The 14,006-nt window shown below is 36.4% G+C and overlaps 1 protein-coding gene across 1 annotated transcript in view; it reads left to right on the top strand.

Annotated features, from left to right (window-relative positions):
• Positions 1-14,006, top strand: part of LOC107721024 (protein sidekick-2-like) — a 98,913-nt gene that overhangs the window by 72,425 nt on the left and 12,482 nt on the right. The window contains exons 37-42 of the mRNA XM_016528877.1: positions 1,698-1,835; positions 6,380-6,589; positions 6,683-6,808; positions 8,610-8,774; positions 8,863-9,003; positions 9,903-10,041. Coding sequence (XP_016384363.1) covers positions 1,698-1,835; positions 6,380-6,589; positions 6,683-6,808; positions 8,610-8,774; positions 8,863-9,003; positions 9,903-10,041 — 919 coding nt within the window. The remainder of the gene's footprint in view (positions 1-1,697; positions 1,836-6,379; positions 6,590-6,682; positions 6,809-8,609; positions 8,775-8,862; positions 9,004-9,902; positions 10,042-14,006) is intronic.

Raw genomic sequence — 14,006 nt, 5'->3', positions numbered from 1 at the left:
CAGTTTTGTATACCAATTTAAACTTAATTAAAGTTATTTGTTATTTTATATTAGGCATAGCCTGCCCTATTTTTGGTGTATTTTTATTTGTTTTGTTAATAAAAGTTCTATGTTTTATATATAGGCTAAAGTGAGTTTGGCATTGTATTTTGTTGTTGCATTCAAGCAATTGACTGCCGCTATTTCGAAAGTGAAAGTAAAATGCGCACGCAGCTTTTACAAGCTATTAAAAAACGAAGGAAAGCAAGGAAAAGAGGGAACGCCCCCGCCCCCACGGTGATTCCGGTATTACCGGTGTTGTCACACGTCGATTAACCGCTGGGAAAATTTCCTCACTGTCACAACCCTAGTAAACACATGGGAAGTCAGTCAAAAGTTTGTAATGATGGAAACTATTTCAAATGATTTCATTATTTGTCCAAGACCTTCTGGAATGCTGAAAACTGGCCAAAAAATATCAAGAACTCAACAAGTTATCCTTTGCTTCTAATCAGTAAATCTGCTATCTGCGTTTGTTTGTGTGTGTAGAGTTCGCTCTGATGAAGCGGAGTAATTTCTGCCTTATTCAGCCTTGTGGATTTCATTCGGCATTCCTGTGAGTTGGCTCGCTGCTCAGAGCATCTGTGGGACACAGTCTCTAGATTGTTCTCTCGTTCTGGAGAAGATGTTTCCCTGGAGTCTGAGAGAAATATGCTTTTCATTCGATTGCCACAGAAGTGACCGTTTTTGTCATCTAATATTATAAAGTTGGCCATGTTGAGCTTCAGTGTCAAAATTAGTTGATGGATGAAATAGCTTTCCAGGCTATTTTGTTATGTGTGGGCTTTTTGTTTTCACTCTCTTTGCTAATAAATTCAAGAAGGGGAAAGACGAGGAACAAAGTAGAGTGTATAATAGGACAGAGGACATAAAAATGATATTCTGAATCCTCAAAATTGAATGGTGGAAACATACACTAGGTTTATTCTTTATTTTTCTTACGAAGAAAAGATGATGTGACAAATAAGACAAAATTCACCGTTAGTATAGATTGATTCTCAAGTGAATGATGCGTATGAACTGTTTTCAAAGAATCAGTGAAAAAGACTTAAAAGTCATTGAAGGTTTGAATCAGTCTTGCAGATTCGTTTTTGAAACATAAAAGCGTTTAATGAATTAACACCCAACTTACTGACTGGATTTGGAGTTTTGTTAAAAAATGTTGCAAAAAATTGTATTGTTTTGTTTCATTTTCAATTAAGACCACTTATTGTGTGTGGTTAAAGTACTGTTGACATACTAAAGAGTATTGTTTTTTGCTTGTGGTTACAACTACATATAATAGCTTGACAGTTTTTGTTTATATCATAAATCGCTCTTCCAGAAAACACTTTGACTGGCGTTAAATGGTTTTGCCTCAAGCTGTGGAGCTGAAACACATAGCAAAGGCAGTACAATAAATCAGCAAGAGTCTGACAATCTTCTCACAAGCTGTCTTCCTCTCCTTCATCTAAAAAGATTTGTCTCTATGTTATGTCTGCTCTTTTTCTTTTTCCCCCAGAGATAGAAACAGGCACAGAATGGCAGGTAATTTTGTTGTAGCTGTTTTTTGTTCCAAGAAGGGTTTAAAGTCTCAATTCCAGCAAAGGGAGACAGACAGACACACGTTTAAGCCATTGAGACTGTCTCTCCTGATTAGCAGATGTTTTCTCTTTCAGCTCCCAGCGCTCCCAGTTTCATTCATTTCAGCGAGCTCACCACCACCTCTGTCAACGTGTCGTGGGGCGAGCCTGTCTTCCCTAACGGCATCATTGAGGGTTACAGACTTATCTACGAGCCCTGCATGCCTGTTGATGGTCAGTGCCTTTCTTGTTTCATATATAGATTTCAGATTTCATGTATAACACCTTTAGCTTCAAAGTTCCTTTTTCTAACACCTTACTAGCATTACCAGATAATCATGAGTTTGATTGATATAGCCAGTTAGTAGTCACAAAATAGAGAATGAGTGTGCGTGCGTGTGTGTGCTTGTGTGTGTCTGTATTTGTTTGTGTGCAGGGGCCGGGAAAACACTTTCCTTCCATAATTGTGCTAACATCAAATTGTGATTATAATCAGTCGGGGTCCACAATTAACACTTGCCAGTGGTGGGTTAATTGTAAAGTTACTATCTATAAATATTTTAACTGCCCATGAAATGTTGCATTATTTTTATTTTAAAAATATTTATATTAATTTAGCTGTTATTTAAAATTATTTAGCTATTGTCCTTGCTTATTTATGACAAACAGCACAGGTAATTTTGTGCTTTCACTTACAAACAGTATTATTGTAAAACAGTATAATTTATATACTATTATAATGTTTAATACTATTTTGAATTAGCTTTTTTTATGTTTTTTTTTTTTTTCGTTTGTTTTAGTAATTTAGTTATGTGCATTTGTCATTTTTCTTAGTTTTTGTTTAATATTTATATTTATCTTTATTTAATTTTGTTTTTTACATTGTTATTTTACATTTTAGTTTTACTTTTAGTTGATTATTTTATTTTTAAGTTGAAAATTTTCATCTAATATTTATATTTTATACTAGCTTTAACAATTATTTAATTAATTATTATTTTTGATAAATTAATATATATATATATATATATATATATATTAATAGTTTTAGTTAACATTAACAGACACAAACTATTCTCTGTTGAAATAGCACCTGTCACAACTCCTTGATTTTATTCTTTATATGTAACCCTGGACCACAAAACCAGTCATAATAGTCAATTTTTTTAAATTAAGATTTATACATCATCTGAAAACTGAATAAATAAGCTTTCAATTGATGTATGGTTTACAATATTTGGCCGAGATACAACTATTTTAAAATCTGGAATCTGAGGGTGCAAAAAAATCAAAATATTGAGAAAATTGCCTTTAAAGTTATCCAAATGAAGTTCTTAGCAAAAATTTCTTTATGGAACATGATCTTTACTTAATATCCTAATGATTTTTGGCTTAAAAGAAAAATCAATAATTTTGACCCGTACAATGTATTTTGGCTATTGTCTAGAGTCACTTTTAGTGGCTTGGTCTTGACATAACGGAGTTCTGGAGAAAACTTTAGGAGTTCAAAATTCAAACTTCGAGTCTCTAAAAATGTACAATGCGCATCAAATTATCTCTATTTCAAGTCAACTTAAACACTACAAAAATAATAAAATTACTTAAAGTATTAAATTATAAGAATAAAATCGCCTAATAAAATTACCAGCAAAATTCTTATTAACTGGCTAAAGTGCATTTAGCACTTGATGAGTGTTAATTTTGGACCTTGCCATCATTATTCAGGGGCCAACATTATTGTTGAGATCTACGCCCACGTGTGAGTGTGTGTTGAGCTCCTGTTGCCTGAACTAAAAGTAGTGTGTCTGTCTAGAGTCCTCAGTGGCCTGTGTCGACTGTCTTCACTCCCCCTCCCCCCCAGGCGTCAGTAAGATCGTGACGGTGGACGTGAAGGGGAACGCCCCCCTGTGGCTGAAAATCAAAGACCTGGCGGATAGCGTCACGTACAACTTCCGCATTCGCGCCAAAACATTCACCTATGGTCCGGAGGTGGAGGCCAACATCACCACAGGACCTGGAGAAGGTCTGTCTGCATGCTTTCTCCGTGCCTCCTTACAATTTCAGCTAAGCAATTTCTGCAAGTTCTTGTAACCCCATTGCTTCTGTGTGTGATCAGGAGCCCCGGGCCCTCCCGGTGAGCCCTTCATCTCTCGATATGGCTCCGCCCTCACCATCCACTGGACCAATGGGGATCCCGGGCGAGCACCTATCACCCGCTATGTTATTGAGGCCAGGCCCTCAGGTGAGATTATTTGCACTTTATTATTTGGCCTAGTGGCCAACACACACTCTAAGCATGATGAACCTTAGTGCTCATATGGGAGTTGCAGGTTTGTGCGAGTACGAATTACTTTCCTTTTGTCTTCATGTCATTTCTTTCCTGTGTGTTTATGAAAAGTGTCCAAACGATCAAAATAGATTAGAAATTGTCACGTTCTGTGCACTTACAAGTGCGGCTCTGTGTTCATTTACACACGAGCAGCTCATGATCCAGTGTTTTCAGTGTCTCAGAGCAGCTCAGTTCAAAGTGAATGCTGCTCCATCTGAATTTAGTACTCCATCTACTTTTATAACATGCATTTGGAACACAACACAAACCAACCATCTTCAGAGAAGTTTGGTGCTTTAACAATTGAAAATGAAGAAATTAGGAGCCCTGAACATTAGTATTGTAATTTTGCAGTTGATAGTATAATAGTATTGTTATTTATATAATTAAATTATTTATTTCTTTAGTACTCATTGTTTTATTTTACACTGAAATATTACAATAGTAATATTTCATATTTTGTTTAATATTTCTATTTAGGAATTATCATTATTATTATTATTTTATAGTCATATTTGTGTGCAATCACACATTTTTTTGCTAAATTGTGCAGTCCAACAAACACGCCAAGCAAACTGAATTTTTTTAGGGTTTTTATTTTATTTTGTAATCACATGTTAAATCACAATTTTTTATCAGAAAGCTGGCAGTTATATTTTATACTATATTATATACTCTTTAAGGAAACTCGGTTTGCAATGCGTCCAGTTTCCACTCCCCTTTACTCACTCTCAAATTCTCTATTTATCTACCCATAAAAAGTTACAAAAATAAAACTAAGGCTAAACTGAAAGCAGTATGGTTTTACAGTGAAAAATAACAATATCTTCTGATTTAAAAGAACTCAAGACTTGTATTCAAGGAAATAAGTAAACCAGTGTCTCTGACTTTAAGGCCCACGCTTAGCATGAGATCTGTTTGGCAGCATATTCATCAACTAAACTTCTAGATACAAATTCTCCCAAACAATGAAGAGTGATTCCATATGCGTCAGTCTGGAAAAAAGATGCTGACGGCAGCTTGTGTCCGATGGAGGAGATATATTGATGTGAGACAAAGCAGATCAGATTTCCTCAGTGACTGAAGAGAAGCTGTGCTCGAATGAGAAAAGAGTGAATTCTGGAGGAGGAGCAGATGGGATTGATTTAAAGCAACTGTGTGTGTTAAATACCCATAAATTAGTGTGATGTGTGCCAGGTCATCTTTGCATGTCGCTGATGTGCCGTAGAGGTGGAATATTATTTTCACTCTGCCCTGAAGATCTCACTCTGTAATTTCTCTAGCAGGCCTGGCACATGACACCAGCTCTATTTTTCTCTCTCTGCACTGCTAGCTGAAGGCACTTGGGGTTCTCGGTAGCACATTAAACACATTAGACATAGCTGAAATGACATATGATCTATATTGTGATAACATTTTATTTGATGAGGTCTCGCCTCTGAATTATTAGCCCTGACAGCTGCTGCAGTGTTAAACACACACACAAAACACAACACAAAAAAACAGTGCCAAATTAACATTTGGTAATGAATAACATTTTTCACTCCCATGTTGTTTCAAACTTGTATATGGATTTGAAATGACATGAAGGTGAGTAAATAATGACATGATTTTCATAGTTGTGTTGCTCTAATGTCATCAGACTCATAGGACTTATGACTGATATAAAATATGCGGCTATGAATGACTAGGCATTTTTATTTCTTAAAAATGTTCCAGATGAAGGCTTGTGGGACATCTTAATCAAGGACATTCCCAAGGAAGTGACATCATACACCTTCAACATGGATATCTTGAAACAGGGAGTCAGCTATGACTTCCGGGTCATCGGGGTGAATGATTATGGGTATGGGTCTCCAAGCCAACCGTCACCATCTATATCAGGTTAGTTCCTCAAAGTTAGAACAAGTGAAAATCAATCTGAAATCATACCAATTATTCTAATGATATATGCATCTGTTTTTAATTCCAGCACAAAAAGTGGCTCCGTTCTATGAAGAATGGTGGTTTCTGGTGGTGGTGGCTCTGGTCGGCCTCATTTTCATCCTGCTTCTAGTTTTCATCCTCATCATCAGAGGCCAGAGCAAGAAATATGCCAAGAAATCTGACTCAAGTATGTATCCATCCATGTATCCAAGTTTCTATCTATCTATCTATCTATCTATCTATCTATCATTCTATCATTCTATTATCTCTATTTCAAGTCAACTTAAACACTACAAAAATAATAAAATTACTTAAAGTATTAAATTATAAGAATAAAATCGCCTAATAAAATTACCAGCAAAATTCTTATTAACTGGCTAAAGTGCATTTAGCACTTGATGAGTGTTAATTTTGGACCTTGCCATCATTATTCAGGGGCCAACATTATTGTTGAGATCTACGCCCACGTGTGAGTGTGTGTTGAGCTCCTGTTGCCTGAACTAAAAGTAGTGTGTTTGTCTAGAGTCCTCAGTGGCCTGTGTCGACTGTCTTCACTCCCCCTCCCCCCCAGGCGTCAGTAAGATCGTGACGGTGGACGTGAAGGGGAACGCCCCTCTGTGGCTGAAAATCAAAGACCTGGCGGATGGCGTCACATACAACTTCCGCATTCGCGCCAAAACCTTCACCTACGGTCCAGAGGTGGAGGCCAACATCACCACAGGACCTGGAGAAGGTCTGTCTGCATGCTTTCTCCGTGCCTCCTTACAATTTCAGCTAAGCAATTTCTGCAAGTTCTTGTAACCCCATTGCTTCTGTGTGTGATCAGGAGCCCCGGGCCCTCCCGGTGAGCCCTTCATCTCCCGATATGGCTCCGCCCTCACCATCCACTGGACCAATGGGGATCCCGGGCGAGCACCTATCACCCGCTATGTTATTGAGGCCAGGCCCTCAGGTGAGATTATTTGCACTTTATTATTTGGCCTAGTGGCCAACACACACTCTAAGCATGATGAACCTTAGTGCTCATATGGGAGTTGCAGGTTTGTGCGAGTACGAATTACTTTCCTTTTGTCTTCATGTCATTTCTTTCCTGTGTGTTTATGAAAAGTGTCCAAACGATCAAAATAGATTAGAAATTGTCACGTTCTGTGCACTTACAAGTGCGGCTCTGTGTTCATTTACACACGAGCAGCTCATGATCCAGTGTTTTCAGTGTCTCAGAGCAGCTCAGTTCAAAGTGAATGCTGCTCCATCTGAATTTAGTACTCCATCTACTTTTATAACATGCATTTGGAACACAACACAAACCAACCATCTTCAGAGAAGTTTGGTGCTTTAACAATTGAAAATGAAGAAATTAGGAGCCCTGAACATTAGTATTGTAATTTTGCAGTTGATAGTATAATAGTATTGTTATTTATATAATTAAATTATTTATTTCTTTAGTACTCATTGTTTTATTTTACACTGAAATATTACAATAGTAATATTTCATATTTTGTTTAATATTTCTATTTAGGAATTATCATTATTATTATTATTTTATAGTCATATTTGTGTGCAATCACACATTTTTTTGCTAAATTGTGCAGTCCAACAAACACGCCAAGCAAACTGAATTTTTTTAGGGTTTTTATTTTATTTTGTAATCACATGTTAAATCACAATTTTTTATCAGAAAGCTGGCAGTTATATTTTATACTATATTATATACTCTTTAAGGAAACTCGGTTTGCAATGCGTCCAGTTTCCACTCCCCTTTACTCACTCTCAAATTCTCTATTTATCTACCCATAAAAAGTTACAAAAATAAAACTAAGGCTAAACTGAAAGCAGTATGGTTTTACAGTGAAAAATAACAATATCTTCTGATTTAAAAGAACTCAAGACTTGTATTCAAGGAAATAAGTAAACCAGTGTCTCTGACTTTAAGACTTTAGCATGAGATCTGTTTGGCAGCATATTCATCAACTAAACTTCTAGATACAAATTCTCCCAAACAATGAAGAGTGATTCCATATGCGTCAGTCTGGAAAAAAGATGCTGACGGCAGCTTGTGTCCGATGGAGGAGATATATTGATGTGAGACAAAGCAGATCAGATTTCCTCAGTGACTGAAGAGAAGCTGTGCTCGAATGAGAAAAGAGTGAATTCTGGAGGAGGAGCAGATGGGATTGATTTAAAGCAACTGTGTGTGTTAAATACCCATAAATTAGTGTGATGTGTGCCAGGTCATCTTTGCATGTCGCTGATGTGCCGTAGAGGTGGAATATTATTTTCACTCTGCCCTGAAGATCTCACTCTGTAATTTCTCTAGCAGGCCTGGCACATGACACCAGCTCTATTTTTCTCTCTCTGCACTGCTAGCTGAAGGCACTTGGGGTTCTCGGTAGCACATTAAACACATTAGACATAGCTGAAATGACATATGATCTATATTGTGATAACATTTTATTTGATGAGGTCTCGCCTCTGAATTATTAGCCCTGACAGCTGCTGCAGTGTTAAACACACACACAAAACACAACACAAAAAAACAGTGCCAAATTAACATTTGGTAATGAATAACATTTTTCACTCCCATGTTGTTTCAAACTTGTATATGGATTTGAAATGACATGAAGGTGAGTAAATAATGACATGATTTTCATAGTTGTGTTGCTCTAATGTCATCAGACTCATAGGACTTATGACTGATATAAAATATGCGGCTATGAATGACTAGGCATTTTTATTTCTTAAAAATGTTCCAGATGAAGGCTTGTGGGACATCTTAATCAAGGACATTCCCAAGGAAGTGACATCATACACCTTCAACATGGATATCTTGAAACAGGGAGTCAGCTATGACTTCCGGGTCATCGGGGTGAATGATTATGGGTATGGGTCTCCAAGCCAACCGTCACCATCTATATCAGGTTAGTTCCTCAAAGTTAGAACAAGTGAAAATCAATCTGAAATCATACCAATTATTCTAATGATATATGCATCTGTTTTTAATTCCAGCACAAAAAGTGGCTCCGTTCTATGAAGAATGGTGGTTTCTGGTGGTGGTGGCTCTGGTCGGCCTCATTTTCATCCTGCTTCTAGTTTTCATCCTCATCATCAGAGGCCAGAGCAAGAAATATGCCAAGAAATCTGACTCAAGTATGTATCCATCCATGTATCCAAGTTTCTATCTATCTATCTATCTATCTATCTATCTATCTATCTATCTATCATTCTATCATTCTATTGTTCCATATATCTATATATTTCGTTCTTTCGTTCTATCTATCGTTCCATCTATCATTCTATCATTCCATCTATCTATCTATTGTTCTATCGTTCTATCTATCGTTCTATCTATCATTCTATCGCTCCATCTATCTATCTATCGTTCTATCATTCTACCGTTCTATTGTTCTATCATTCCATCTATCTATCTATCTATCGTTCTATCGTTCCATCTATCATTCTATCGTTCTCTCTGTTTATGTATGTGTATTTGTTTATGTCAAAGGGTCATTCAGGGAGAGGCGTGATGAATGAAACAGCATTGTTGTTGCTGTGAAGTCATCAGTGTGGTATGTGTGTGTAAGTGTGTGGTCAGCATTTCTGTAGTAAGAGCAGGCAGACCACAACAGAACTGAGGGGTGGGACAGTCATGTGGGTCACTAAGCATGTTAAACAAACTGAGGGAGCATGAGAGGCCCAGTTTGTGCTTCCACACAAAAACACACTCCATCACACAAATGTCAAACACACACACATACACACCATTCACACAACACCACCTGCCAGCCCAGAACTGTTTTATCTTAATGAGGCTTCAAAAATAGCAAAGGTTTAGAGATTATTTGGTTTATGGCCTTGTGGTTTTGTGGTTTTGGTGGCATTACATCCTGTTATCATGATTGACCCCCTTGACAAAATTAATTTCTGTTTCAATTAATTTAGTAAGACCCAAAGCATCATCTTCAGCAGATCAAAATTTGTCACATCTCAGTTTTGGTCCAAACTATGTCTTAATGATCTCTTAATGTCTCCATATCTCATCCATACAGGCAACAATTCCAACTGTAATGCATTGACACATGGAGAGATGGTCAGCCTGGACGAGAGCCGCTTCCCTGCCTTGGAACTGAACAATCGACGACTGTCTGTCAAAAATTCCTTCTGCCGCAAAAATGGCGTCTACACCAGGTCAGTGGAAGTTTCTCCCTTTGTCTCAGTCTTTCAAGGTTTTTAATATAAGCATGCAGGTTTTTAGGGTTTTTAATATTAATATGTTTTCAAGCTGAAATATGTCAGCTACTGAGTTTCGTATTACAAATGGAATGGTCATAACTAAAAATTACTCTAAGTACAGAAATAGCTGCAATTTAATACACTAATGTTCACCTGTCACTTTGCCCAGTAGGTTTGGTAATTTTATATGAAGTAGTAAATCAATTATCATATGTGCTTATTTTGTACTTTGCACATAGAACTATTAAACTCCCATAAAGCTTCAACCACGTGGCAATAATGAGGCAAAAATAGCCCAAAATCTAGGAGTTTCTCATTCATCATGGAAAGACTGATGGGATTACCAAATGGCTCTACCTTCATAAGATCCTACTTTCCATCATAAAACTCAATTTAAAAAGTTTCTGTTTCCACTAATGAGAGCATTTCTCTCTGACAAGTCACAGGCTAAGTGCAATAACAGATTCTGGTTCATGACCTCACCTATACTGCCACCATTCTTTCTGAAACGGGACTGTTTTCAGATATATGCACAAAACATTTATTATTGCAACTAATACTTGTTAATGCTTAATGTCAGTTTATTTTATGAAAATATGGATTTGGTGGCGTAGGTACTGCATTAGAAATTAAGAATTTCTTATAAGTGTCTGCATAGTTTGTACAGCATTTTGTATAAAAAAAAATTCTCGTTATTTTATTTATTTAAAATTATTTTATTGGTTATTTTTAAGATGCACATAGAAGTTATATATTGCAATGTGTTATATTTTGATAATTGTCAAGCAATGCCATATAGGTGCTCACACATGTAGCAATATTTCCAGGTGCGCCAGGTGTGTAGATCCAGTTCCATTTGAGAAATCTGCACTATTATCACTGCTTAGTTCTCAGCCTCTGCTTTCCTTCATCCTGGGTCACCTTGAGAAGGATCAAAGGTCCTCTGGTCTTTGAGGGGATGCCAGGCTCTTTCCTCTGGCTGCAGATTAAGGGAGAGGTGTGGGAGGAATGTGCAGATGAAGTTCCACAGGCTTTGTTCTCTCCCGGGTGGAGGGTCTACAGAGCCCGAGTTAGACTGTGGGCTCACTGGCTGAGAGGATCAGAAAAATGAATGAAGAACCTCAGGAAAATCTTAGAGAAGTGACGGGAGCATCAAGGTGGAAAGAATCAGATGGTTGATCTATGCCCACTGCAGAGAGCTAGTTCAAGTATGCTGTCTTGCTGTTGTAACCTCAATAGTTATGACATTCCGTAGCTCAAGTAACACAATACAGAGAGCTTCTCTTCTCAAGATACTGGCAGGATTCAAAGACTGCCTGCTGAGAAGGAGGTCTGTGATTTGAGATCTTAAAGCAGGTCTTTCTTTTAAGATTTTTCTTACTGTCTGTCATGGCAAGTCAGTGGTGTCTCAAACAAAATTGGAGCAAAAGTTTTGGTAGTGTACAGCATTTGTTTTCCATTTGTTTTTTGGGGTAGTTAACCCAAAAATCTCCAAAAAAAAAGAAAACGTTTTGTCATTTTCATGCCCTTATTTTGTTCCAGGCAATGACTTTCTTCTGTAGATCACAAAAGGAGATGTTTAGCATAATTATCTTTTTTTATTATTATTTAAATAAAAGTGAATAGAAAAGTGCACTGTTGAACTGCAAAATACACAGAAAAGCAAAAAGCACATTTTGAAAGTATTATAAAAAATAGTTCTGACGCCATATGATAGCTTTTTTCAAAGAACAGAACAGTAAATGTATGTTGCTTAAATTTGTTTATATTACTTTGAAAACGACATATTCTACTGTACAATAGTGATATATTTCTGTCACAATTACTTCACATTAGACCAAACTTTTATTTTGAAGGGTTGATGTATGTTTTTCTTATTTTTGTTTTGTGTGTGTGTGTGTGTGTGTGTGTGTGTGTGTGTGTTAATAAAAATGCCAATACATAATTAGCAATAGAAACATTAATAGAAATAATAAACATTAGAATGCTTTAACTCTGCGTTTGAGATTTTACTGTTCTGAACTATGGAGTGCTGACCAGGCCTGTTTACAGCACACACACGCACACACACACACACACATCAGCACAATCTGCAGTGTTTCAGCAGTCACAAGCACACTCATATTTTAGAAAGAAAATCTAAGACAAAGATAAGAGAAATAAATGTATTTTTATTTGTAGATATTTTTCTGTAGAAATAAAAATGTAATGCATTTTCCATTTTTTCTTAGATCGCATATTGCTGATGATATGTTGAAGGAGTATGCAGTTTGCAGTAGCTAAATATTTCCATTGTATTTATGTCTTCAGCAGCTAGGTTTGTGTTTCCTTTGCAATCATGAATGCAGGTTTGAAAAGAGAAAAGTGCAGACAACTTGACACACAAATAGACTGCAAACATGGATGTGGAGTTTGTTTTGGAATGATTCAGTATTAATGGCAGAGAAAATGACACTTTTTAGGTTCTGAAAAAATATATAGTGACACTTGTATAAAACACTTACAGTAAACTGATTTTTAAAGGTTTCTCATAGAGTAATAGAAATATTTCAGGATTTCAGGCTGAAAACCACAGTCAGTAAAAGAGGTTTTTATATTTTTAATAGCTGAAGCATAATCCAGAATCTCTCTGTGATACAGCTCTCCACTGCTGTATCACAAAGACTTAATTATGCAGAAAACCCTTGGAGCTGGCATCTTACAGTGGTCCCATGATGCCCATAATGAATCCCCTCTCAATACAAACACACACTGTACTTCATTCACCTAACAAAGACACAAGTGTCTGCAGCTGGAATTACTGCCAAACCTTTTCTAAAGATGCTTCATACTGTCAGATATCAGATGTGTGTGTGTGTGTGTGTGTGTGTGTGTGTGTGTGTATATATATATATTAGTGTTGGGTTCGAGTCCACCTAAGTCGATCCGAGTCTTTAACCAATCGAGTCCGAGTCCAAAATGGGCCGAGTCGGACTTAAGTCCGAGTCCCAAACAGCCGAGTAAAGGGCGGGACTTGACTTTATTCATCGTTAAAGTAAATGTATAATTTCAAGAGTGGGGGTAAAGGAGTTATCTTGGTGTATGGGACCTTAAGAGCAGAAAATGCACCTTTTATCTCAATAAAAAACGAGCTTTATATAATTTCTACGATTTTGAATGAAATATGAATTTTGAATAATCAAAATTAGTTTGTGTCTGCTTATTCTGTTCATCAGTGTTTGAACCATTAAAGAAGAAACTGCATTTTAATTTCTGGGTAAAAAAAAATAAAATGAAAAATGAATGGACGCCAAAGTACACGGACCCCTTAGACAGGGCATTTTCATTTTTTTCTTGGATGAAAATAAGGCTGTGAGGGATAAACCTAATCTACACAATGGCACACACTGTGAATAAAAGCCCTACATATACTTTCCATAAGTCACAGGCAACACACACCTGTTTTATTTTTGAATGCATTTATGGTTACATTAATTACAATAAATTACATTATGTAAGGAATAATTGATGACGGGCCGTTGAGTTATTAGAAAATAATACACACCCAAGGTGATTTTGGACCCATAAAAACTATTGCCGCAAAGATGTTAGAAAAAAATTATTTTTCTTTGAAGCTAGAAACTGCCACTAATACAAAAGCAAAAAATAATAAACTAATGTAATAAAACATGCTGAAGCTTACTGAAGGCAAGTAAACACTCCAAGTATTACTTACAAGCCAAATTATAAATAAATATATTACTCAAAAATACAAATTAAATAGTTTTTTTTAGTTTTTAAAGTTTTTCAGATAGTAGCCTAGTAAAGGCTTCTAGAAATAGCCTACTGCAGACATTTCATGAAGTAATAAATTAAAAAATAATCTTCACTGTATACATTAAATATAGATGATTCTTATTAAAGTTAATAAGTGATTCAGT

Source organism: Sinocyclocheilus rhinocerous, unplaced genomic scaffold, assembly GCF_001515625.1.
Source record: "Sinocyclocheilus rhinocerous isolate Xijiao unplaced genomic scaffold, SAMN03320098_v1.1 scaffold5167, whole genome shotgun sequence".
NCBI classification, from domain to species: domain Eukaryota; kingdom Metazoa; phylum Chordata; class Actinopteri; order Cypriniformes; family Cyprinidae; genus Sinocyclocheilus; species Sinocyclocheilus rhinocerous.
Note: the sequence above shows the minus strand (reverse complement) of the source record. Positions and strands in the feature narration are given on the sequence as shown.